At 40.6% G+C, this 26373-nt stretch overlaps 1 protein-coding gene across 2 annotated transcripts in view; it reads right to left on the bottom strand.

Annotated features, from left to right (window-relative positions):
- Positions 1 to 25228, bottom strand: part of LOC115084224 (multidrug resistance protein 1-like) — a 201105-nt gene extending 175877 nt beyond the window's left edge. For both annotated transcript variants that reach the window (XM_029588806.1, XM_029588807.1), the window contains exons 1-2: positions 24984 to 25228; positions 24627 to 24715 (exon numbers count right to left, since the gene is read on the bottom strand). In XM_029588806.1, the coding sequence (XP_029444666.1) occupies positions 24627 to 24715; positions 24984 to 25166 (272 nt within the window). In that variant the 5' untranslated portion in view covers positions 25167 to 25228. The remainder of the gene's footprint in view (positions 1 to 24626; positions 24716 to 24983) is intronic.
- Between the last annotated feature and the right edge of the window lie 1145 nt (positions 25229 to 26373).

Raw genomic sequence — 26373 nt, 5'->3', positions numbered from 1 at the left:
CAAAATACCCTAAAAGAAACCCTCCAACTATGGGACTCCCATCTTACATCCATCAATTCACTCCTATCCAACCTCCACCTTGCCCTTAATGCTTCTAAAACCGAGATACTCATAATATCCAATCAACCTGAACTATCACTCCCCAATATCACATCCTCTCTCCACGTCCCACCACCAACTGTCAGAGACCTCGGTATCGAACTTGACCAACGCCTCGACTTCAAAGCTCACATTAAATCCATTCTTAAGGGAGGCTTTTACAAACTCCACATCATGAAAAAGCTAAAACCACTGCTCCACACACAAGATTTCCGTCTAGTCTTGCAGACCACTATCCTCTCCAAAGTGGATTACTGCAATTCCCTCCTCATTGGCCTTCCAGAGTCGACCATCAAACCCCTACAAATCCTGCAGAACGCGATGGCGAGAATCTTAACGAACACCCGAAAAAGAGACCACATCACCCCCATACTCAAGGACCTCCACTGGTTACCCATCTCTTTCCGTATACAGTATAAAACCCTCACTATACTACACAACCTCCTCTACAAATCCAACCCCTGGCTCAAGGACTCACCGCACTTCCGCATAACCAATCGTCCTACCAGATCCTCCCACACAGGTATCCTACACACTCCCTCCCTCAAAATTGCTCATCTCACCTCCACGAGAGAAAGGGCCTTTACCATAGCAGGCCCTTCACTCTGGAACACTCTCCCCTCCTTTCTCCGCCTTGAACCCTGCCTGGCCACCTTCAAAAAAGGCATAAAAACGTGGCTTTTCAGAAAGGCCTACCCGGAAACCAATCAAACCTAGTCACTCCTACCCTAGTTCCTCACTTACAGCCCCCAGCCTTAATCCCTCACACCCTGCCTGCCCTTCTAAGGCACCTCCTTATCGCCCTTCCTTTGCCCGCCCTCGTTCTGCTATTTTACAAAATTGCTCATTGTATCCGATGTAATTAATCTATTGCTAGTTGTAACTGCTGTAAATAGTCCCCTCTGTAAATAAGTTCCTCCTATTCCTCTGTAAATAAGTTCCTCCTATTTCTTAATTTTGACGGTTGTTCCTTACTCTCTTTCACGCTACCTATCTTTCTCTCTCTTCTCCTGTCTCCCTTACCCCCCTCCTTTTTTTTCTGGCCTGCTCCCATCCCCTGCCCCCTGTTCATTGTAATTTCCTCCTTTAATTGAGTTACTTGTAAACCGGCGTGATGTGCCATACGAACGTCGGTATATTAAAAGTTGTTAAATAAATAAAATAAATAAATGATTCAATTATTATATTTTATCCTTCTTGTTTTTGTGGTTCTGTATATTCTGAAGTGTTTAAGTTAAATTATATGTGTTATTGAATAGCCATGTTTTTAATTCATGTTTAAATCTCTTTCTATCTGGTAAAATATGCCAACGCCTCAGGCAGAGAATTCTAGAGCTTTGGACCCGCTATGGAAAACACTCAATCTCTTATTTGCGTCAGATGTGTACACCGTATTGTGGGAATAGACAACAGTCCTTTATTTTGAAATCTTAGTGCTCACTGAGGATTGTAAGGTTGTAGTGTGAATCCTAATAAGCCAGTGTTATTGGAGTGAATGATGTTGAATATTACCGTTAATACTTGATAGTAGATTCTGGATTGTACTGGTAACCAATAGGGATGTGCATTCGTTGAAATTGTCTAATTTGTCCTGGTTCGGGAGAACTGAAAAACAAAACAAATTTTCCAAAATTTTGGAAAAATTTGGTTTTCGAGTTAGTGCATGCTAATTTTAAAATGTTAGCACACACTAACTTGAAAATCGGGGTTCCCCGAAAAAAAAAAAAGCCCAAACCACGGGAAAAACGAAAATTCCTGCGGCGGGCCAAAAACGAAGCCCGAACCAAATCGTTTTACCGCTGCACATCTCTAGTAACCAATGCAGTGATATCAGTGATGGTGTAATGTGATTATATTTCCTAGATCCTAGTAATAGTCTTGCTGCAGCATTTTGCAATAGTTGTAGTGGTTTTAAGTAACTTGCTGGAAGACCTAGTAGTAGGGAGTTGCAGTAGTCAAGGTTTGAGAAGATTAGACTTTGCAGTGCAGTACGGAAGTCCACAAAAGTTAATAATGGTTTAAACTGTTGTAGAATACCCAACTTGGCGTAACCTGTCTTAATTAATTTACTGATGTGCATTTTCATTGTGAAGTTCTCATCTAGCTGAACACCTAAATCCTGTACTTGATTTGAGGGATTAATTTGAAAATTACCCAAGTCTAGGGCAGATGGTTTAACTGTCGATGAGTTTCTACTCAGCCAGATGATTTCAGTCTTTTAAGGATTTAATGACAATTTAAGTTGCAATAGTTCTTGTTGTATTGCTTTCATATATGTACAGAGTATCGAAGCTGTGTTTTCAAATGATTTAGAGAGTGGTATGTAAAATTGTAAGTCGCCAGCATACAAGAAAGTTATTCCTAGATTCATCAGTAATTTACAGAGTGGGAGCATGTAAATATTGAACAGTGCTGCTGAGAGGGCTGAGCCTTGAGGGACCCTGTATCACACTAGAAGGTGTCAGATATGTGGTTGCCCAATTTGACTTGGAAAGTTCTGTAATATAGAAATGAAGTGAACCATCTGAGAACCATGCTGTCGATCCCTGTTTCTCATCTGATGGCATAGCAGGTTATGGTCCACAGTGTCAAAGGTGGCTATTAAGCTAATTAGCACAAAGCAATAAGAGTTATCTGCTTCAAACCCTCGTAAAAAAAAGTCCGTTAATGAGAGTAGTAATGTCTCAGTTGAGTGATGTTTCCTAAATCCAAATTGATTTGGATAGAGAATGTTTTGATCTTCCAGGTGATTTAAACTTGGAATAACACTGCTTTCTCAAGAACCTTTGCTGGAAATGGCAAGTTGGATATTGGATGATAGTTGTCCCAATCATCAGTTCTACTAGTCTTCATTTTTAGAATCGGTTTTATCACCGCTTGTTTTAATCCATGTAGTATAATTCCTTCTGATAGTGAATGATTAATTAAGGTTGTGATTGTCGGAGTGATAACATGGTATACTTGTTTCAAGTGGGTGAGTAGCAGGTTTAATTTTAGCAATGATCTGACTGATTTCCAGTTTTGATACTCTGTCGAATGTGGACCACTTAACTATGTCATTTGAACCTTCATGTGTTTCTGTTGGAGAACTGATAATGAATTGTTTTTTCAACTTATTAATTTTATCTATGAGTGCAATGGCATATTATTTGCAAGAGGCCTTTGTGAAATTGTAGTTTCTTGAGATGGAAGATGTCAGGCCTTTAATTAAATGTTTAACAGTATCAAAGAGCAGTTTTGAGTTAAAAGTAATCCCATGAATTTGTTTAGCATAGTAATCCTTTTTTGCTTTATTGGTTAGTATATGGTACTTTGTAAGGAAAGATTTATATTTTCCTAGTGATTCAGCAGATGGGCATTTCAGTTAGGAGTAGATTTTAAAAGGTGCGCGCGCATATTATAAAATCAGGGGTTGGCGCGCACAAGGGGGTGCACAATTGTGCACCTTGCGCACACCGAGCCCACTCCAAGCCGCGCTGCCTTCCCCCATTCCCTCCCAGGCCGAAGCGGCCTCAGAGGAAACTTACCTACCCCCCACCCCCCCTTCCCTCCCCCGCCCTTTCCCCCTACCTTGCTCTTCTTTTTTTTCTTGTTACAAAACTTACTTCAGCCCTGGGGCTGAAGTTACACGCGCCAGCCAACTGCCGGCGCACAATCCCCAGCACAGCAGCAAATGGCCACTGTGCCGAGAGCCTCTGACCCCACCCCCGGCCCTGCCCCCGGCCCGCCCCGTTAGTAAAGCCCCGGGACTTACTCACATCGCCGGGACTTTTGAAAATAGGCCCAGCACGTGTAAATCCTCTGGATTTACATGCGTAACACTTTGAAAATCCGGCCCTTATTGTTTCTCTAATTTTCTAAGGTTCTGTTTAGTGCTTCTTAATTCGTCATTGTACCAGGGCTTCTTATGTTTGGCATTATTCTTTCTTTGTTAATAGTTTTTGTCTGGACAGGACTAAGGTTTTCAGCTGTCATTGACTAACTTGTCCCAGGAATCAAATGCTGAGGTGGAATTGGTTTGATTTAGTTCATGGATCTTTTTTTCTATTGCTTCTGCAAGTACTTCCATCTCTATCTTTTTTCCTGAAGGTAAAAATAAGCTTATTATCTATATTATTATGGATTTGGTTGGTGAAGGCTATATCCACTTTTATTAATTGGTGATCAGACCAGGGCAATATCGTGTGTGAGGTATTGATTAGGCAGTTACTTCTATATTAGGTCTGGAGCGTGGCCCGCTTTATGAGTGGCTTTTGAGACAAATTGTGACCATCCCAGGGCTTCCCTTGCTTCTAAAAACATTTCACAAGTTAAGGTTCTCGGTGTTTTGTCCACCTGGAGGTTAAAGTCTCCTACAATTAGGGGCAGATTTTAAAAGCCTATGCACGTAAATCCAGGCGGATTTACTCGCGTAGGGGGGGTGTTATGCGCGCCGGGCCTATTTTCAAAAGGCTCGGCAGCGCGTAAAGCACAGGGATGTGTTTAAGTTCCAGGGCTTGAAAAAATGGGTGGGGGCATGGCCAGAGGACTCTCCATGGCCGATGGGCCTGGGGATCGCAAGCTGGCACTTGGCCGGCGTGGGCAAATTACGCCTGCCTCTGGTTGACTGCATCCATTATTAATCACTGTATACAGTATAATCATATATTTGAACAACTGATATGTTTTGTGATTGATATTGTTAAAAAGCATCCCTGAGGAGGCAACACTGAACCTTTCTTAATTAAAAAAGAACAACAATGGATATTTAGATTAAGCACAGTGGAAACAGCTATGGAATGGGGCTTGTATAAATAAACTGGGGATTTGAGAAGGTGAAGTAAATTGAATGTCAGAAGTATTTTTCAATATAAGAAGAATCATCAATTTGTTCAGGAAATTCTTACTCTGTAAGTCTTTTATTCCTTTTTTGATAAAGAGATTATGGCATGATGTTAAGATAAGTATGTAAGATGTGACCAATAGGGAGTTGCATAATATGCAGAACCTCAAATCTGAGAACTGGATGCTACAATAAGGCTGCTGGTGATTTCTGGACTGTGGCTGCCATTTGAATATAGAAGGGTTCATATAAAAAGTAAGTTCAGACTCGCTCTGCTTGAGTTTTTTTGGGGTTTATTTTAGGAAAGACTTTCGGCATTTATCCATTCTTTACCCATTCTGTACAGTGGCTCTCCATTCTGCTCCTCAGGCTTCCGAACAGATCTGGTTTGCAGGATAGCCACATTCCAAAGACATATCTATATAATTAGTTTCTGAACTGCATTAATTTGCATATTCTGGTTATCCCGAACATTGGACCACTTGAGAGGACTCAAGGACTGGAAGAGGGAACAACTGATTTAGGGAGCTAAAAGCTTAGGGAAGTCTTCCTTCTGGTCCCTACTAATTTAGATTTTCATCAGGAAAAACATTCATGCTTATGAAGCCTTCCTTAGGCTGTGATATCTTGGAAATCATATGTCTCATGGACAAAGTAGATATATATCTGCAAAGCTTGGATTCACAGATTTCAGATGGCATAACAGGGATAGTAAACTCTAGTCCTCAAGTACCACGAACAGGGCAGTGGTTAGGATTTCCACAATGAATGTATCTGAGGTATATTTGCACATGTTTGATTTGAACAATTTGGATATCTGGGAAAACCAGATATTCAAGGCCAGCTCACCATAAGATATGTTTGCACAACAAATTAATCACAGAGAAATAAGTTTAAAATGTTGACAGGATGAGCAATCATAGGCATTAAAATCAGTAGTACCAACTGCTAGTGTATTTTTACTTGTAAAACTACAGCTGTGAAGAAGGCTTAGAGACACTCCCCCACCCCGTCACGTCTTTGCATATAAGGCTTAAAATGTCATTGGGTAGAATTTTTATTGGAAGCAATAAATGTAATCAATTTCTTTTTAGAGGGCAATTTTCAAAGGAATTTGCCTTGGTAAAGAAGGTGCAAAGACCATGGCAATGTTTGTATCCAAGCTTCCTGCAAGCTTCTAATTTTCACAGGGAAACTCTATGGGGCATTCCCCTTTGAAAATCAGCTTGCAGGTCCCCAAGGGGCCTGAATATCCTGTGAACCTGCAATCTAATTTCTATGTAGTTCCCCTTTAAAAATATGGGGACAGTACTATAAAAGTACCCAGTGACATTGCACCTCTAGTGCGCATGGTAAAGCATACACAGGGATTTCAGAATGAAATCCTAATGCGTATTTTTTGCTTTCCCCATCACTGAGCCCACCCCTTTTGCCTGTGGTGAAAATTACGCAGACTGTGAAACAGCTACCGATGGGAGGGCAATTTTCAGCCTGGGAAATTTACCCAGGTAGCTGCTTAGTTACTCATGCAAAGCCTTTTGGAAATCATCCTCCAATTGTTGTGAACTAAGGACCTGTGGACCCTTGGGCCGGCCTACAGGAGACTTGGGAAGGGCTTCGCTGGTCTCGACTGGACAGGCCGGGAGGCAGACCTCTGGCGGACAGGCGGTGATGTTTTCACCCTAGAAGCTGGTACTGCCCCGGGTGGGGCCCTTAGGAGTCCAGCCGCTGGGACGTAGGAGATTCACCCTGGAAGTCAGAGCCCCTCCAGGAGGAGCCCGTAGGGGCCCGACCGCTGGGACTAAGGCGAGACTCGGAGCTGGACCGTGGATAGGTACGGCAACCGATGAAGTGGAAGCAGGCGAGTACCAGGCTTGGCAGAGGCAGGCAGGAACCCGGCTTGGGCTGTAGGCAGGCAGGAACAAATATATTTTGCAGCCCTGGCTTGGGCTGCACAGGCAGGAACCCGGCTTGGGCTGTACAGGCTGGAACCCGGTTTGGGCTGTACAGGCTGGAACCCGGTTTGGGCTGTAGACAGGCAAGAACCAGTACAAGAGATCAAGACGAGTAGCAGCACGGCGGGCAGGCAGGCAGGAACGGAGTGGCTAGAGCGCTAGCGGACTCCGGGGCTCGAGGCAACGGGGGACCAAGGGAACCCTGTTGCAAGGCCCTGATCAGGCGTCCACGGTAACCCTAAGTAGGCCGCGGCGTCTGACGACAGACTAGGGGCGGAGCCACCCTCGGGCAGGAAACAGTCTAGAAAAGTGCGGGGCAGCCGTGCACGCGCGCCTAGAGGCAGGCCAGCAATGGCGTCTCCCCCGCGGAGACGCCCAGGTTCCGACTCCGCTTCATTCCCAGCTGGAAAAGACCTTCGAGGTAAGGGCCGGGACGCGAGCCTCGCGGACCGGACCGCAACACCAATTATTTATAGTAAAACATTACATTTTGTGCAACTTTTTAAAAGTACTTAAATTTAAATATGTTATGCATAAAACAACACACTCCATGCACAGTGGTAATATCCAAATAGTCATGTTGCTATTAAATAATTAGAAGTTCCACACAGAACTAATCGAAGCCTATTTTCCAAATGCACATGCACTTGTGTGCATGCATCAATGTGGATCTGGGAAAACAATATCCTTCTCTACTCCTCATGGCCCCCGTAACATCTCCTGAAAATATGGTGTGGCTTGGATGAAATCCTAGAAAGTTATTGGGTGGTACAATTGCACATGTATATTCATGGAACACAAGAATTTTCCCAAAAATATATGCCTCTCATGATTCTCATATCTTACCTGACATGTCTTGAAAACTTAATATGGATCAGATGCAAAACTAAGAAGTTACAAGAAGATATAATTGTACACATGTATTCATGGATCAAGAAAAAAGCTACTCCTATTTGACATGTCCAGAAATTTTGGTGTGGACAGGAAGGAAAACATTCAGTCTCTGTATTCACACTGGGTTGCTGTTCATCTATGAGATATAACACGCATCAATTAGAGGTTTGGCAGTGTTTTTATGCTTATTTGATTTTATAATTTTGTTGGTGATGATTTATTGTGCTTGTATTTATTTTTCTGTTTTTATTCTGATTGTTAATTGTTCTTTTATGTTCTTTTGTACATCATCTAAGGTGATTGTTGAATTGGGAAGCAGGAAATAAGAAATTTGAAATAAAATAAAGAATAATAAAATTAAACAAAAATGTTATTAGGTGACATAATTGCAAAACTTATTAGGCAGTATAAATGTGTTCATATATTTGTAGAATACGTGGATCCCCTCAAAAATACCACTATCATGAGCCTTGTGGACCCCCTGATATTTCATAAAAATTTGATGTGGATCTGATGCAGAACTGATACAAAACAAAAAAGTTATTAGGTGACAACAATACTGCACACATCTTCTTGGAATATGTGTCAACACATCACCAAAAGGGAAAGCTATTAGTGAGACTCAAATACACACATAATGATCACATAAGCTTCTCCCTTTGGAAAGTTAGCTAAAGAAGATATGTAAGAACATAAAATCTGGGTGTGGAAATAAATTATATTTTGCACCAGATATTACTTCCAAAGATCATACTTATCTGAGTTAATAATCAGCTACAGAAGACAATAAACCAAGAACATGTACGTTATATTTCACAGTGTTACTAGAATGCGAATACCTGCTATAAAAGGTACAACACTAGGAACAGGAACCAAGTAAGATAAGAATTTATTACATTATCAAATGAAGCAGAGGAAAATACTTTAATGAAGCTATAGATTCCTTTCACAGAAACACTCTTTTAAGCACCTCTGTATCTTTCATAAATGCACGAATGGTCAGTAGATAAGACCGAAGTCATGACAATTGGCACAAATGCTCACACATTTCAAACGCACTAACTCAGCCGTATTGTGCCATATGTCCATGATGGGTGCAATTTTCAAAATGTGCAGGTAGGTACAAGTATTCCTGTGCATTTTATACACTAAGATAATTTGCATCATTCTCAAAAGAAAAGAAATCAGATACTTTAACTTTGAAAACTGTTGCTGGATAAAGCAGAGGCAGACACTTGCACCACCCTTTTGTGTGTTTAGTTTTTTGCTGGAAAAGTAGGAGACAGTGCACAGTAGGGGTGTGCAGCCATTGTTTCAGTTTGTTTTTTGTTTCATTTGTTTTCATTTTGTTTAATGTTTGTTTTGGTTCTGTTTGTTTGCTGAACCAAAATAAACATTTTAAAACCCCCAAAACAAAATAAAAACTGAAATAGGGTCTCCCTTGCCACCCCCTCTGCTGCTTCCAGGCCCCCCCAAAACCCCACCTTCAACCAATAAGAAGTGCAGGTAAATAAACATGCCCAAGGCTAGGCCTACCCAGCTGGGCTGAATTTAGCCCAGCCGGGGCCTCCCTGGGCCCCACTAACCCCATTCCATATCCAGATAATGCAGCCAGGGCCATGGACCACCCCATCCCCACTTACCCCTTCTGTAGGGGTCACTGACATGGTAGAATGGGTGATGTCACTTTGGAGCTGGTGTTCGGCACCATTTTATTTTATGGCTCTATATATAAGTAGTAGCCAAGGAAGTCCCCAGCCCTGAGTGCTTTATCTGGGTTGGAGTGAGGGTCAGAGGTCCAGGAAGGCCCCGGGTGGGCTCAGCTCATCCCAGCCATGTAGGCCCGGGCCCCAGTATCTTTATTTACCTGCACTTCTTACTGGTGGGGGCAGGGGTGTCAGAGGGTTTCAAGTAGAGCCTGGAAAGAGTGATGGGAGGTGAGAGGAGTCATATTTGGGATTTTTTGTTCTTAACAAATAGTGCAGAATTTGCTAAAAGCTTATTCTATTTGCCAAAATGAAAAACAGACAAACATTTGTTTTTTGTTAGGCCTGTACATTTGTTTTGGGTAAAATGAACCAAAACAAAAGTGGGCTGATTCGGTTCAGAGTACCTATTGGTGTAAAATGAATGCCCATCCTTAGTGCACAGGATATATTTTGTACTTTATTTTTATTAAATTTTAAAATATTACATCAAGATATCTTGAGATTAGTAAATGAGAAAACTGACTCTATAGTAAATAATACAGCAGAAAAGATAAATATATTTATACATCAGTTTCTCTAAAGTCCACAAAAGAAGGGAGGGGAGGAAATACCATCAAAATTTCCCAATGAGAGATTAGCATTAAAGAAAAAGTTTAAAAAGAAAACTGACATTTGCTAAACCACCATAATTCCAAAAATACACCTGGAGAGACCAAACAGCTTTCAACCATTACTAGGACAACCCAGGCAAGCACCCTATTGCATCTAAGAAAAAACGTAATTGTGTAGGTTCTAAAAAAATATAGGACAAATTTTGAATCTTAACAGTATATTTACAAGAGTAACTAATTATATAATGTGTGTACCCACAACACAAAACCTCTCTCTTTCTAGTATACAGCTGAACACACCAAGTATGTACTTCCCCGATCCCGCTGAAACCACATCTCTTCTTAGTGTGGGTGAAAGTACACATATAAAGGTGAATTTTAAAAGCTTGGCACACACCAAAACCGGAAGATGCATGCACAAGTTAGAGTGGCGCATGCCGAGCAGATTTTAAAAGCCGCCCGTGTACACGTCAACTTGCCGCTATGCGCACGAATGAAAAGTTTGAAAAGGGGGAGGGGTATGGGCATGGTCTGGGCGGGGCATGGGCATTCCTGGATTTCACTTTTGAAATTGCACGTAAACATCGGCGTCCCCTGCCGTATAACTTTACTTCTGCTATTGATGGCATGTAAGTCGTAAAACAAAAAAAAACCAAACACATCAACAGGATTCTAAGGGTCAGGGCTAACAGGAGAAAATGGAGGTTATTAAACTAAGGGGGTTTGGAAGTCCAAGTCTTACCTGGGTGACCTGGGAATGAACAGTAAAACTTTCATGGTAGAAGCGGGATTTGTGCACTAGGCGCACATTCACTTAAAATTGTGCGTACATAGGCATGAGTTCAGGCTATTTTAAAACATGCACGCATATACACGATATAAAAGGGCTGTGTCCCTGGGCGCGGGCCAATAGACGTGCATGTGTGCCCGCGCGCCTGTTTAAAAGGATGGACAATTTTCAAGAGGCCATTTTGTGGGCATTGAGATTAACCCCATTCACTGGGCAGATGATTTTTTTTGAATTAATTGTATCTTAAGTGGAAGATAGTTTGTTGGGGACCTGTATTGTCCATTGTAGAAAAAGGTTACTTTGTATGTTATCATAATGAGGCAGGATGACATTCTCTTTCAGCCTGATAGCTCTGTCTCAGGTTCTATTAAGATCTAGGATTCTCTGGCTCATATTTTTAATGCTCCAGTTCCTGAAAAATTGTCCCAGATGAGACAGCCTAGACTCTCCCCCCTGGTATAATGATAGACTGCATGGTCTCAAATGGAAAAAGAGGCATATGGAAAGAAAATGGTAGAAATCTCAGAGACTGAGAAAATGAAATTGTTCACTTGTGTTGAGATCTTACGAGGTAGCTACTGTGGAGGTCATTATTATCAACCTAAAATTGAATCAGTTTCTAATAAATCTAAGCAACTGTTTTGAACAGCAAAAAAGCTGATAACTCATTCTAGAGCAGTGGTTCTCAACCTTATTTCTATTGGGACACACCTGGCAGATAATCCTTACAGGCATGACACACTGAACACTTGACCATCACGGGGCTGAATGTAAACATGTACCCTGCATCCACAGGAACACCCCCCCCCCCCCCCCCCGTCCTCAAACAATGGATGCAAAGCTAGGATATTTCAAATACAACTTACTATATAAAAAAGATATTCTTATTCTCAGTAACAGAATCACAAACTCCCTTACTACCAGGTGCATTGTAAAATACAAAACCTTAAAAAATAAAAACCCCACTAATCACACATGTAGCAAACCTTCCATACCATTGCAACACTAATTCCAAGAACTCAAACACCAATAGTCCTTCCTATGAAAAGGCAGCAGTGCAGCACCAGTGCATGTCCTATTGAATGAAAAAACGCAACAAAGAAGATTGATTCAAGTAAAATACCTTCACCAAATACAGAATAAAACCCTACAAATTTCAAATGAGGAGACAAAAACTGGAATGGAAACCTCAAAAGGCCACTCTGCATGCAGTGCAAAACTGGAGAGCTAGAAACAGAAATAAATTTCCTCCTATATTAAAGCAAGGTACAAAGATAGAAGAAATGCACATTCCCAAAACTGGCATATTATGCTCTTGCACCCTGTCACTCCCCTTCCATGCCTCCATCATCTTTCACTTTTCCCAATTACTCCCTTTCAATCATCCACTCACACTCATATCCCTGCCCAGCATTCCTAATCCCTACATCCTCTTCCCTGTGCTTCCTCTCTTCCTTGCTTCATTCTCCCTACCCCCTTCATCCCATCTCCCTGCCTGCCCAGCTACCACGATCTCTTTTTCTCTTTTCTCCACCCCTTCCTGCTCAGCAGCACCCACACTCCCACTCCGTTCCACCTTTATCGTCCCAGCATCTCCAGCTTCCTTTCCCTCACCCTCCACTGGGCGTAGAGATCAGCAGCAGCATCACTCCCAGACTCAGCAGGGGAAGATAAAGTTTGCATCCCATCAGGCCCAGAATAGCAGGAGTCTTGCTCTGATCTGGGTGAAGGAGGAAACAGCCTCCCACTGAGCCAGAAAGAGGAGAAGGAAGTGAGAGCAGCCTCTCATCAGGCCCAATGTAAGAGAAGTCAACCAACTCCCACCCGGGCTGATAAGAAAGCAGCCATCTGCTGACCCTGCGACACACCTCCCAGGATCTTGTGACATACCAGTGAGTCCCAACACACCTGTTGAGAACCACTGTTCTAGAGTATCTAATGCAGGCTCTTCACTGCAGTGTGATTTTGCTCATCATGTTATTGAGAAGATTAAAGAGATTCGCCAGCCATGTTCCTCTGTGGTCAGCATCATTTTAGATATAGTCTTAGAGTCTCCTCTAATGGCTGAACTTATTTTGAAATTTTGGAAATTACTGATGCTGTTGCCACCTTGAATAAAGCTTGGCACACAACTTGCTTTCTGGACCAATGTCCTTCTGATTTGATAAAAAAAATGCTGAAGCTACTTTAGGTTAACTTTTTGACTGCTATTACAAATTCATCTTTGGAGAAGGCAGTAGTCCCTAAGGCCTGTAAGAGAGCTATAAATAAGCCACTTTAAAAATGCCTTCTTTAAACCCTAATTTGGTAGGTAATTACTGCCCCATGGTGAATCTTCTTTTCTTTCAAAATTAATTAAATGGGCAGTATTGGCTCAGCTTGAAGATTTGTTGGATAACTCTTACCAGACAATAAGGGGTAGAATACAAAGTCAGCATTAGTCTCACTGATTATCTTAGAATATGTTTGGGAAAAGGGGAGTCCTCGGTGCTGATTCTGTTAGATTTTGACTGCTGCTTTTGCAAAGAGTGAACCAGGCATTTTTGCAAATATTAAGAACATGCTTCTCAAAGCTCAGTCTTTGAAAATCCTACTAGCCAGGTTGCATGGTACTGGTGTTGAAGGCAGCATTACCAAATGGTTCCAGTCTTTCCTTTCAAAAATGTCCCAGTCTGTTTCATGGAACAGTAAGATTTCTGCTCCCTCCCAACTAGGTTGTAGAGTTCCTTAAGGGGCAATATTAAACACTTTAATATTTATCTATTTCAGGGCTTCCCAAACCTGTCCTGGGGACCCCACAGCTAGTCAGGTTTTCAGGATATCCACAATGAATACGCATGAAATAAATTTGCATATACTGAGGTTCCATGGTATGCAAATTTACCTCATGCATATTCATTGTGGATATCCTGAAAACTCGGCTGACTGTGGGGTCCCCAGAACAGGTTTAAGAAGCCCTGATCTAGCTCCTTTGCTATCATAATTAGATTGCAAAGTTTGAATTCCCAGTGCTACACTGATGATCTTCCTATATACAATTCACAATCATTAATAAAATCCTTCTTTCTTATTAAAAATTAATAACTGCTTAGTAGCAATTTCAAATTGGATTAAGGCTAATAAATTGTCTCTTAATCCGATTAAGACTGAAGTTCTGTGGGTTAGTAAATATTACATTTTTCCTAGTAAGTTATAGTCTGTGTTGGATGGGACACTGCTAACTAGTAAATCCTATGTCAAGAGTTTGGGTGTTATATAGGAACGAAGACTGAGCTTTGAGAAGCATGTTCTTAATATTTGCAAAAATGCCTGGTTCACTCTTTGCATGATCCACCACCTTAAGCCTTTCTTGACTGACTCTCACTTTAGGCAAGTAAGGCAAACTTTCGTAATTTCAAATATTAACTACTACAATTCACTCTTGTGGAGTCTTCCAGTCATAAGAACATAAGAGCATAAGAAAGTGCCATACTGGGCCAGACCAAGGGTCCATCAAGCTCAGCATCCTATTTCCAATTGTAGCCAATCCAGGCCATAAAAATCTGGCAAGTACCCAAAAACTAAGTCTATTCCATGTTACCGTTGCTGGTAATAGCAGTGGCTATTTTTTTAAGTCAACTTAATTAATAGCAGGTAATGGACTTCTCCTCCAAGAACTTATCCAATCCTTTTTTAAACACAGCTACACTAACTGCACTAACCACATCATCTGGCAACAAATTCCAGAGTTTAATTGTGCATTGAGTAAAAAAGAACTTTCTCCGATTAGTTTTAAATGTGCCACATGCTAACTTCAAGGAGTGCCCCCTAGTCTTTCTACTATCCGAAAGAGTAAATAACCGATTCACATCTACCCGTTCTAGACCTCTCATGATTTTAAACACCTCTATCATATCCGCCCTTAGCCGTCTCTTCTCTAAGCTGAAAAGTCCTAACCTCTTTAGTCTTTCCTCATAGGGGAGCTGTTCCATTCCCCTTATCATTTTGGTAGCCCTTCTCTGTACCTTCTCCATCGCAAATATATATTTTTTGAGATGTGGCGACTTGAATTGTACACAGTATTCGAGGTGCGGTTTCACCATGGAGCGATACAGAGGCATTATGACATTTTCTGTTTTATTCACCATTCCCTTTCTAATAATTCCCAACATTCTATTTGCTTTTTTGACTGCCGCAGCACACTGAACCGACGATTTCAATGCGTTATCCACTATGACACCTAGATCTCTTTCTTGGGTTGTAGCACCTAATATGGAACCTAACATTGTGTAACTATAGCATGGGTTATTTTTCCCTATATGCATCACCTTGCACTTAAAAAGCACAAAGGAAGGCGATCTATAAAAGCCGTCAGGATGAAGAAAGGAATAGATGCCAATCGTCTTATAAAATTCCTTTATTGAAGTGGAGACACAAAGGTAGCCCGACTCTGGCCGAGTTTCGCCGTATCAAGACGGCTGCCTCAGGGGCTAAAACATAAATAAATAATAATATAAAATCAATGAATTAAATTATAAATTAAAAACAATGGATAGCAAAATGTCTTTTGTACATGTGTTATGATAAAGGTGACACATAAATAACTCATTTCATATAGAGGCTAAGGAAATGTAAAGGTTGGATATGGATTAAAAAAATCTATCTGATGAACACAAATCAAACTCACGGTTAACACAAATATATGTTAAATTCAAATCAATTTGTAATAAAAGATGGTTATACCTTACGTGTGTATTCTTCAGTTCACAAATTGAATAATTTGTGCATGAAGCATCATATATACCATTATATGACCAGCAAAAGTGTTGTATCTAAAATAGTGCAAAACAAGATGGCAATATGATATAGGACATTCATTCAATATTAAAAACAAATATGCAAACACTTATTCTTGTGTGTGTATAAATAACTTTTTTTAGAAAATATATATGTATACAGATGTATGTACATAATAAATAAATTAATATAATTTGTATATTGTTGTTGATGTATGGAATGAAAATTATATATTTTGATTACATAAAGTTGATTAATTGAATTGAATACTTGAATGAAATGTACATTGAATGTAAGTTGCTTAATGACAATATTTATATCAATTGCTAAGCACTGATGCAATAAAGAAAATATAATCTCAATGTTGAGTGTGCTAATAAGTTTAATAATGAATAATTAGTTCACAATGTAATAATAAATCAGGCAAACTGTGATATCTAACAACGTGTTCATATTGAAATGAATTTACTCAAATGGTGAAATAAACAAAAACCCCCAAAAAAAAATTTTTTTAAATATATTTTTTTTATAAATGTTTTGAAATTAATAAAAGTGTATCAATAATCACTATCTAATTACTATTGAAAGAAGTGGTGAATGGTTAAGGTGAATGTGATGAAATCATAAATGAATGTATGATGATGAGATGTATTAAAAAGTTGAAATCTATTTATCATCATTAATGGACAATATATATCTCTACTCCTTGTAGTTTAAAACTAATTAATGTTGAGACATAAAACAACCATAATAAAAAGTAGACGTATATATTCAATTAAAAAATTAACTGTATGAACTCATGTAAAAATAATACTGAGCTAGCCTAAAGGATTAATTCTCTATTAGAAGTAAAAAAAGGAAGGCAGTGAACAAATAATTCATAAATGTGATTAATGATATCTTGATCGCTAAGATTGAGCACAAATATTGGATCATATTAATGAACCATGTGGTATCAATTAACTGAAATTTTTTTTATAATATATCCAGATCTTAAATTGTAAAGCTAGATTTAAAAATAACGACACTGGGATCTCATTTGAGTATCCTTATGGATATATAAAAAACTAAATAAAATGTCTTATACAGAAATATGGATTAATTGTATACCAAACAGCACTAATCTGAAACGCTTACGGATGAATAATTTGTAATATTTGTAATATTTGTAATTACAAATTATTCATCCGTAAGCGTTTCAGATTAGTGCTGTTTGGTATACAATTAATCCATATTTCTGTACTAGACAATCGATTTAGATTTTTAAACACCGACAAGGATACTTAAATGAGATTTCAGTGTTTTATCAATGCTGTCTGGTATACAATTAAATTATATTTCTGTATATATTCACCTTAACCATTCACCACTTCTTTCAATAGTAATTAGATAGTGATTATTGATACACTTTTATTAATTTCAAAACATTTATAAAAAAAATATATTTTTAAAAAAAATTTTGGGGGGGGTTTTGTTTATTTCACCATTTGAGTAAATTCATTTCAATATGAACACGTTGTTAGATATCACAGTTTGCCTGATTTATTATTACATTGTGAACTAATTATTCAATATTAAACTTATTAGCACACTCAACATTGAGATTATATTTTCTTTATTGCATCAATGCATAGCAATTGATACAAATATTGTCATTAAGCAACTTACATTCAATGTACATTTCATTCAAGTATTCAATTCAATTAATCAACTTTATGTAATCAAAATATATAATTTTCATTCCATACATCAACAACAATATACAAATTATATTAATTTATTTATTATGTACATACATCTGTATACATATATATTTTCTAAAAAAAAGTTATTTATACACACACAAGAATAAGTGTTTGCATATTTGTTTTTAATATTGAATGAATGTCCTATATCATATTGCCATCTTGCCATCTTTTTTAAATATTTAATGAAAGTCCTATATCATATTGCCATCTTGTTTTGCACTATTTTAGATACAACACTTTTGCTGGTCATATAATGGTATATATGATGCTTCATGCACAAATTATTCAATTTGTGAACTGAAGAATACACACGTAAGGTATAACCATCTTTTATTACAAATTGATTTGAATTTAACATATATTTGTGTTAACCGTGAGTTTGATTTGTGTTCATCAGATAGATTTTTTAATCCATATCCAACCTTTACATTTCCTTAGCCTCTATATGAAATGAGTTATTTATGTGTCACCTTTATCATAACACATGTACAAAATAGACATTTTGCTATCCATTGTTTTTAATTTATAATTTAATTCATTGATTTTATATTATTATTTATTTATGAGATTATTTATTTATGTTTTAGCCCCTGAGGCAGCCGTCTTGATACGGCGAAACTCGGCCAGAGTCGGGCTACCTTTGTGTCTCCACTTCAATAAAGGAATTTTATAAGACGATTGGCATCTATTCCTTTCTTCATCCTCACCTTGCACTTATCCACATTAAATTTCATCTGCCATTTTGATGCCCAATTTTCCAGTCTCACAAGGTCTTCCTGCAATTTATCACAATCTGCTTGTGATTTAACTACTCTGCATAATTTTGTGTCATCTGCAAATTTGATCATCTCACTCGTCATATCCCTTTCCAGATCATTTACAAATATACTAAAAAGCACCGGTCCAAGTACAGATCCCTGAGGCACTCCACTGTTTACATTTTCTCACTGTGAAAACTGACCATTTAATCTTACTCTCTGTTTCTGTCTTTTAACCAACTTGTATTCCACAAAAGGACATCGCCTCCTATCCCATGACTTTTTACTTATCCTAGAAGCCTCTCATGAGGAACTTTGTCAAACGCCTTCTGAAAATCCAAATACACTATATCTACCGGTTCACCTTTAATTACATGTTTATTAACCTCTTCAAAAATTGAAGCAGATTTGTGAGGCAAGACTTGCCTTGGGTAAAGCCATGCTGACTTTGTTCCATTAAACCATCTATTTCTATATGTTCTGTGATTTTGATGTTTAGAACACTTTCCACTATTTTTCCTGGCACTGAAGTCAGGCTAACCGGTCTGTAGTTTCCCGGATCGCCCCTGGAGCCCTTTTTAAATATTGGGGTTACATTTGCTATCCTCCATTCTTCGTACAATGGATGATTTTAATGATAGATTACAAATTTTTACTAATAGGTCTGAAATTTCATTTTTTTAGTTCCTTCAGAACTCTGGGGTGTATACCATCCGGTCCAGGTGATTTACTACTCTTCTGTTTGTCAATCAGGTCTACCACCTCTACTAGGTTCACCGTGATTTAATTCAGTCCATCTGAATCATTACCCATGAAAACCTTCTCTAGTACGGGTACCTTCCCAACATCCTCTTCAGTAAACACCGAAGCAAAGAAATCATTTAATCTTTCCGTGATGGCCTTATCTTCTGTAAGTGCCCCTTATCTTCTCTAAGTGCCCCTTTAACCCGCACTACCAATTTGGTTAGCTTCCCTAATTTCTCTTAGCATTTCACTGTCGGTCTCACCATCTTGGCCAGGTGGACGGTAGTATACTCCTATCACTATAGTCTTCCCCAAGGGATTTCTACCCATAAAGATTCGATTGTGCATTTAGTCTCATGCAGGATGTTTATCCTGTTGGACTCTATGCCATCCTGGACATAAAGCGTCACCCTGCCTTCCAGGTGCTCTTCTTTTGTCATTGTGATATAATTTGTACCCTGGTATAGCACAGTCCCATTGGTTTCCTCCTTCCACCAAGTCTCTGAGATACCAATTAAGTCTAAGTCATCATTCACTGCTATGTATTCTAATTCTCCCATCTTACTTCTTAGACTTCTGGCATTAGCACACAAACTTTTCAAAGTGTGTTTTTTGTTTGTATTTTCATTCTGCTTTTCAGTTGATAGGGATAAATTGGAATCTTTTAGCTCAAGTGAGGTTTTAATTCAGGCACTTGGACTACTTTTCTTATTATTGGAATCTCACTGTCGGGATGCCCTAATTCTAATGCATCATTACTATCCTTTGAAGATACCTCCCTCCGAACCATGCACTGCTGAGCGACTGTCGGCTCTCCCCTTTGTTCTAGTTTAAAAGCTGCTTTATCTCCTTTTTAAAGGTTAGTGCCAGCAGCCTGGTTCCACCCTGGTTAAGGTGGACCCCCCCCCCCCCCCCCACTTTGGAAAAAAAGACTCCCCCTTCCCCAAAAGGTTCCCCAGTTCCTTACAAAACTGAATCCCTCTTCCCTGCACCATCGTCTCATCCACGCATCGAGTCTCCGGAGCTCTGACTGCCTCTGAGGACCTGTGCGTGGAACAAGGAGCATTTCAGAGAATGCTACCCTGGAGGTTCTGGATTTCAGCTTTCTACCTAAGAGCCTAAATTTGGCTTCCAGAATCTCTCTCCCACATTTGCCTTCTATAACAGGTACAGAAAGCTGCTGGCCACTTGATATCAGGAACTTCAATCTGGGATCATATATCACACCAACTCTGGCTCGCTCTCACTGGCTTCCTATTATTTTTAAGGCTCAATTTAAGGCCTTCGGAATGCACAATTTAAGTCCAGGATATCTGGCCAATAAGGTGACTTCATACATTCCTTATCAAATAGTGATTTTCATCTCGGTATTCCATCTGCTAAAGACTACAGGTAGATTCAAATAAAAACTGGAGCCTTTACGCATGCAGTACCTGTTGAACAGGCCGGACTCGCTGAGAGAAAACTGTGGACTTTTACTGAGTCTGCTACTACGGACATGGAGATAGCCAAACTCTCAACTTCTCTGCAAACCAACTACTGGCCACTAACACTGGGGGTAAGTTAATTAAAATTTGTTTTCCTCTGTTTACATTAAAGTCATACTGTTATATTCAGGGTTTACAGAGCCATATCTGATTAGATGTTTCTGTTATTATGTATGACAGACTCTTTGATTTATTATACTGTCAACTGTTTATACCTGTATTATTGTAGTTTACAGAATTTGAAAATGTTGTTTATTTAGGATTGATTTTATGCTAATACATCATTAATATTTGAATACTGTTTTGTATTCAAATATTAATGCTGTAATTTATTTGAATCTATTTGTTCATGTTATAATGTTTTGAATTGTTTGAATGTTTTGTCTGTTCATTGCCTTGCGCTATGAGAGGCAATAAATCAAGTCCAAAATAAATAAATAAAAATAAACACCAATTTATGTGGAGAAAACTGTTTTTGAAAATTGTCTTCCCCAGGCTGAAAATGTGGTTTATGAAACATTTGTTCTGAACAAAGTTGACACTGTATTCTTTATTGCAATTTCTTGAACATTATTCTTCCAGACCATGGCTTTTTCATCGAGGACTTTGTTGTAGACTATATATTTCAAAACAGCTACTCTTTTTGGAACTTACCATCACTTTATGACTTATGTGACACCCCCCCCAAATTCAGTCTAGAGGAGCAGGAAGAGGCAATGTCACCTATCTCTGAGTTAACGCAGGCATTCTTAGTTCCTGATAAAAATGTACCAAGTGGTTCTCAACTACTTTCATGAGTGAAACTGACTCTTCGCGTGCAGACTTATTGTTTATATCATAGTCCTCCACAGTATACGTCAGTGGCATTCCACTTCCAAAGTATTGTTTATATTTCATTACTTACCAAAATAGCTATGAAATAGCTGAGCTTTTACAGAAACCCAGATTGATATTTTATCAGGAATATAAAAAAAATACTCTTTTGGAATACGAATGTTTTTAAAGGCATGAAATGATAAGTGAAAAAGGTAGGCAACATAATATTGTTTTTACATAAACTAAATAAATTGTACAAAGGTGGATTTTTATTATAGTGAGTATAAGTTTGTTTAAAATAATGAGTAACTACTAATAATGTCAAAATACAAAAGACTAACTTGAATTACTTACTCATCGATAAATAGATGCAATAGGATATTTCATAACTGTTGCGGAAGTGGACCCTTGGACAGAGGTGAGGTTGGTGCTACCCGCAGGGAGGAGCCCTGCAGGTCCTCACCGTCAGCAGGCACAGCTGGCTGGAGCAGAGGCCCAACAGGAACTTCACTACTACCAGCTCACGTTCCCCTTAGGTTAAGCCCTCAGGTGCCTGGGCCACTGGACTTAGGTGGGGGCCTCAGAGCTGAATCCGTGGGTAAAGAGACAGTTGACCAGCGAGCAAACGATTCAGTCCAAGCAGAGGTCAGGGCCGGCAGCAGACAGCAAAACGAGAAGCAAGCAGAGGTTGGGACAGGCAGCGGTCATGGTGGTCAAAAAAGAGGTCCGAAGTCAAGCCCGGAATCCAGTCAGAAGACAAAGCCAAGGTACGATCCAAAGTCAAGCCAAGGAGTCAAGCTGAAGGAAGAACTGGAACAACAGCAGGAAAGGCACGGAAGACAGACATAGGGACTCTGAAGACACAGGAACATGCAGGCAAGGCACAGGAGCAAAGACAGGAACAGGAACAAGGAACGTTGTAGTAAACAGCAACTCAGAAGAGTCCGATCTATTGCCGAGGCGCCTGATGAAGGCAGAGCAGGCCTTAAGTAGGGAACGTCTGTGACCTCATGTCAGGGGCCGTGGAGGATTTCCCACTGCAGGCCCTTTAAAGTTGCACCAGTCGCGTACACACCTAGGGATGCCCCACTCAGCTGTTGGACATTTGCGGCGGCCGGCCACATCTTCATCCCACTAGCTTCGGGGAATCCCAGCCGAACATAACAATAACATAGATCTGCAGTGACATAAAAGTCCAATGCAAATTTATAGCTATCTGATGGAGTCAGGATATGTGCTTCTTGTAGGACATCCACCCTCAGTTTTCTGATGGACACACAAGGCCCTTCTAAGACTTGTACCAGGAATTGTGTCTCCACCAGACAAGAGACATTTGGAGGGAAGGGTCATTCTAAAATGGAGCTACACATTGGTCTGCATGGGTCTGGCATATCCAGACAAGTACATTTGCAAGTGTTCCTACCCAATAGCAGAGAACTAAGCTTTGCATGGATTTAGGGTAACCTTTTTTAGTCAAACAAAACATGTTTCCAAATACTTCAGGAAAATGTTGACAATGTTTCCTAAGCTTTCTATCCTATTAATCTATGAAAACAGATTTCTGCCTCTTTCTTTGGAAGGACTTTCCCCAAACCTTTCAGACTGCCCAGGATATATGAAAAATATTACTTTCTTCTTTTATCCAAATTTTCAAATTGAATGATGAAAACAGGGAAATTTAACATTCTAGTTCTTTTTTTTTTTTAGTTTCTGTTCTTCAAAATGTTTACTACTTCTCTTTATTTTATCAAATCTCCCTCATCCACCGAGGGCCGGACTTAATTTCCCAGAGACGCAGATGGAAAAAAAAAAGGCCCCAGTAAATCCGGCCCCCGAGATTGCCTTCACCCTCAGCCTGAGGTCTCAGAAACTGGCTGACTGTGAGATAAACATGAGGAAATAGTTATTGCTTTACGTGCTGCATGCCTAGCTCCTCGCCACAAGTCCTCTCACTGCTCCATCCTCCAAACTTGCTGCTGCTGGAACAATTTCCTTCTCTCCCTTCATCTTACTGATGTTCTCTTAATTGTCAAATCACAAGTGAAAACTAATTTTTTTCTCCTCTCCTGACTCCCCTCCCCCCCCCAATGTCACAACTGAAATCCTCGCATAGTATAGTATTCAGACTCTTGATCAACTCCCCCATACCTCCTCAATTCTTTTGAATCTCTTCCTAAGCTTCAGCTTCTGCCTCCTCCCTTTTCTTCCCCTCTCCCATGCCTTGTAGTATTTTATTGTATTATTGTAAAGCATTTTGGGATACATTAGCACAAATGACACTAGGAGACAAAACAGAACTCCATTGTTAAGTGTGGCGTGGCGTGAGCCGATATGTCCACCTATGAAACATTCCACATTAAATGGGCTTCCATGAAAAAAAAATGTCTGGCGAAGAGGAGTTTCTTTAGGAAAAGGCAAAACATAGTACTGTATTGTTGGAACTTTAATTAGACAGCTCATATGCTTGGACAGCCTAGTTGCTTAAGCAGGTAGAATGTACTTTAGTCTGGTTTTATGATTCACACTCAATCAAAAGTATCTCATAAAAATAAAATGATAGTCCCAAGTCCATTTATATTTTTCTAATGAGAAACCTTTGCAAAAGTAACTTGAAAAGTTCATAAAATGGGTTCAAGTCTAGAAAACTCAGTATTTTAAGGTGAACATTTCTGGCAATGTTAGAATACTGTAATACTGCCTAAAACATTTAAATATTTTATGTTCTATAAAAATGTTCCTCGTCTATGCTTGCAAAATCATTTCAAACTTCACAAACAGGTGGACCCCCACCCATGAGAGAAAGGAAAAGAGGTAGGAAAGAAGAAAAAGGAGAGCTTGAGAAAGAAAAGGATAATAAAAGAAACAGCTAGAAAGGGGAGGTAATCTGTCAAAAGCTGTTTTCATTTCCACTTGCCTCCCTCTTCACTTATTCATTTTGGTAGCATCTGCATGTTCCCTCCCTGTAGCCCAGTCTGGCTACAGTGGAAAATGAGGATCCCTCTCGGAATCATGACCGGCCTGATGTTTTCGGAATACTTGCTCTTTAGAGAGTGGCAGGGTAAAAAAAAAACAAACCAACAAGAACCAGTTGCGCCGGGAATGTAATTAGATTTGCTGCGTTTGGCCCTGGCACCCAGAAGTCTGTGGCAAGGTCGCTCAGCCTCAGCGTGCCCGATCAGCGTGCCAGGGGCCCGGACCCGCCAGATGCCGGTGAGTAACCGCACACATCCGGCCCTCCGCCTGCCACCTCGCAGCCCCCCCCCCCCCCCCCCCCCCCCGTTTCCAGCTCTGCTAACTGCTTACAGGCATGGGAAGCGCATTCGTTTTCCTATTGCTTTGCCGCAAGGAGCAACATTTGCGAACGCCTGCAGCTGAGATGTGCAGCGGAGGTAAAAAGCATGCAGGAGCCCCGCTTACCCTTCGCTGGCCGCGTCCCCGTCGGCGGGAAGTTCACCATCCATCCCATTGGCAACAGGTTTCATTTTAGCTTCCGAATCCGTCGCGCTCTGGTTTAGAAACACGTGCAAGGCAAGTCAGCATTACGGTGCCCAGTTTTACAAGGAATTGGCGCAACACTAATTAGCAGACGACATTCTCTTGTCATTCCTAGGCTGCTGACATTCTCTGTTTCCTCAACGACACTAGGAGCTGTTCCCAATTATTTACCGCTCTGACAAAAGCTGCCGAGCTGCTTCGGCTTGTAAGCGGCCCCTCTAGCACTTAGAACACCAAAAATGCAAACCAGAACGGAAGCCTACGCCCGGGCTGACTTACCTGCCGCCTCAATGTTTTCCTGACCATTTTGCAGGTCGGGGCTCGCTCTTTGCCCCCGCGAGGCTCTTTCCCTGGCGCGAGGCTGCTACTGGGACGGGCAGGAGGAGGGCGCGCGGCTAAAAATGACCGCGCCGCCTCCTCCTCCTCCTCCTCCTCCCATCCCGGTAATATCTCCCGAGGCATCCGCGGCAGCGCCCAGCCAGCGGCAGACCCTTGGTCCCTAGCAGGGTTCCCACCTCCGCCTGTCCTGCGTAAGAGGGCGGGGACAGCCCTCCCCCTCTCCCGCCCCTTCTCGGCTAAGAGAGACATTGAATCTCCCGGAGCCAGCGTTGCCTCGTGCTCCCGGGCTCACATCCTCTGTGGGGGGTGGGGCTGTCGTTTCTCTGTGACACCCCGTGCTCCGGAGAGGGCGCGTTTCCGTTGCACCCGGAGCAGGACGCGGAAACGCTAGGCACGGGGATGGGGCCACTCTCCGGCGCCCCTCGGCGAGCTCCCCCCCCCGCCCCGCAGTCCATTGCCGGGACGGGCTCGCGAGACACCTCTCGCGCTCAGCCAGGAACGACAGGCGCGCGCGCGCAGCGGTCACCGCCTCAGCCACTACTGTCGGGGACCTGAAGCAGTCTTGCGGTATTTCCCTGTATGCTGGATAAGTCAGTACTTATCTGGATAAGTGACAGTAACTGCTGCCACTTACCCAGAGTTGATCTGCCTGTCAGGGACATCTCTCCTCCCGTTCCCAAATTAAAATGTGCATTTCTCCTGTGCCAAACACATATTTTACACGCAACCTGTTGTTTTTTTTTAACTCCCAGTGCATTAGCATATCATTAGCTTGTTACATCGGGAATTTAAAATGTAATCTGAGCATTAACACCTTGCGCTGAAATCCAGCACATGGTTTTAATGTCCAGATTACTGCATTGGCCTAGAATGTGGTGTTGCCATTGTAAGCAAGTAATAATTAGGGGTGCTAAAGTCAGTCTAAATTACCCTCCCACTACTACCATCAAAAAAAGAGAAAAAAGCCTTACTTTTATACTGTCATGGAGATATCCCATGCTTTCTTAAATTCTGTGCTTCTATTTTTGCCTCCATCACTTTCCCTGGGTGATCCTTCCATTCATTCAGCAGCCTTTCATTAAAGAAATATTTTCTGAATCTATACCCCTTTGAGCCTCATATCATTACCTCTTATTCAAGAATGTCCTTTCCATTAAAACATGTTTACGTCTACTCTGCTGTGTAACATTTTTTTTCAGCCAGTGACTAAATCCTGGACTAAGGTCTGTGCAAGCAATACAAAACAAATACATCAAAGACATACTGTATGTAGATTTGCTACAAATCCACATACTGTGTTGGACACTTAAGGTATTCTCACATATAAATA

The sequence above is a fragment of the Rhinatrema bivittatum genome, chromosome 2 (assembly GCF_901001135.1).
Source record: "Rhinatrema bivittatum chromosome 2, aRhiBiv1.1, whole genome shotgun sequence".
NCBI classification, from domain to species: domain Eukaryota; kingdom Metazoa; phylum Chordata; class Amphibia; order Gymnophiona; family Rhinatrematidae; genus Rhinatrema; species Rhinatrema bivittatum.
This window is presented reverse-complemented; position numbering and strand designations above follow the sequence as displayed.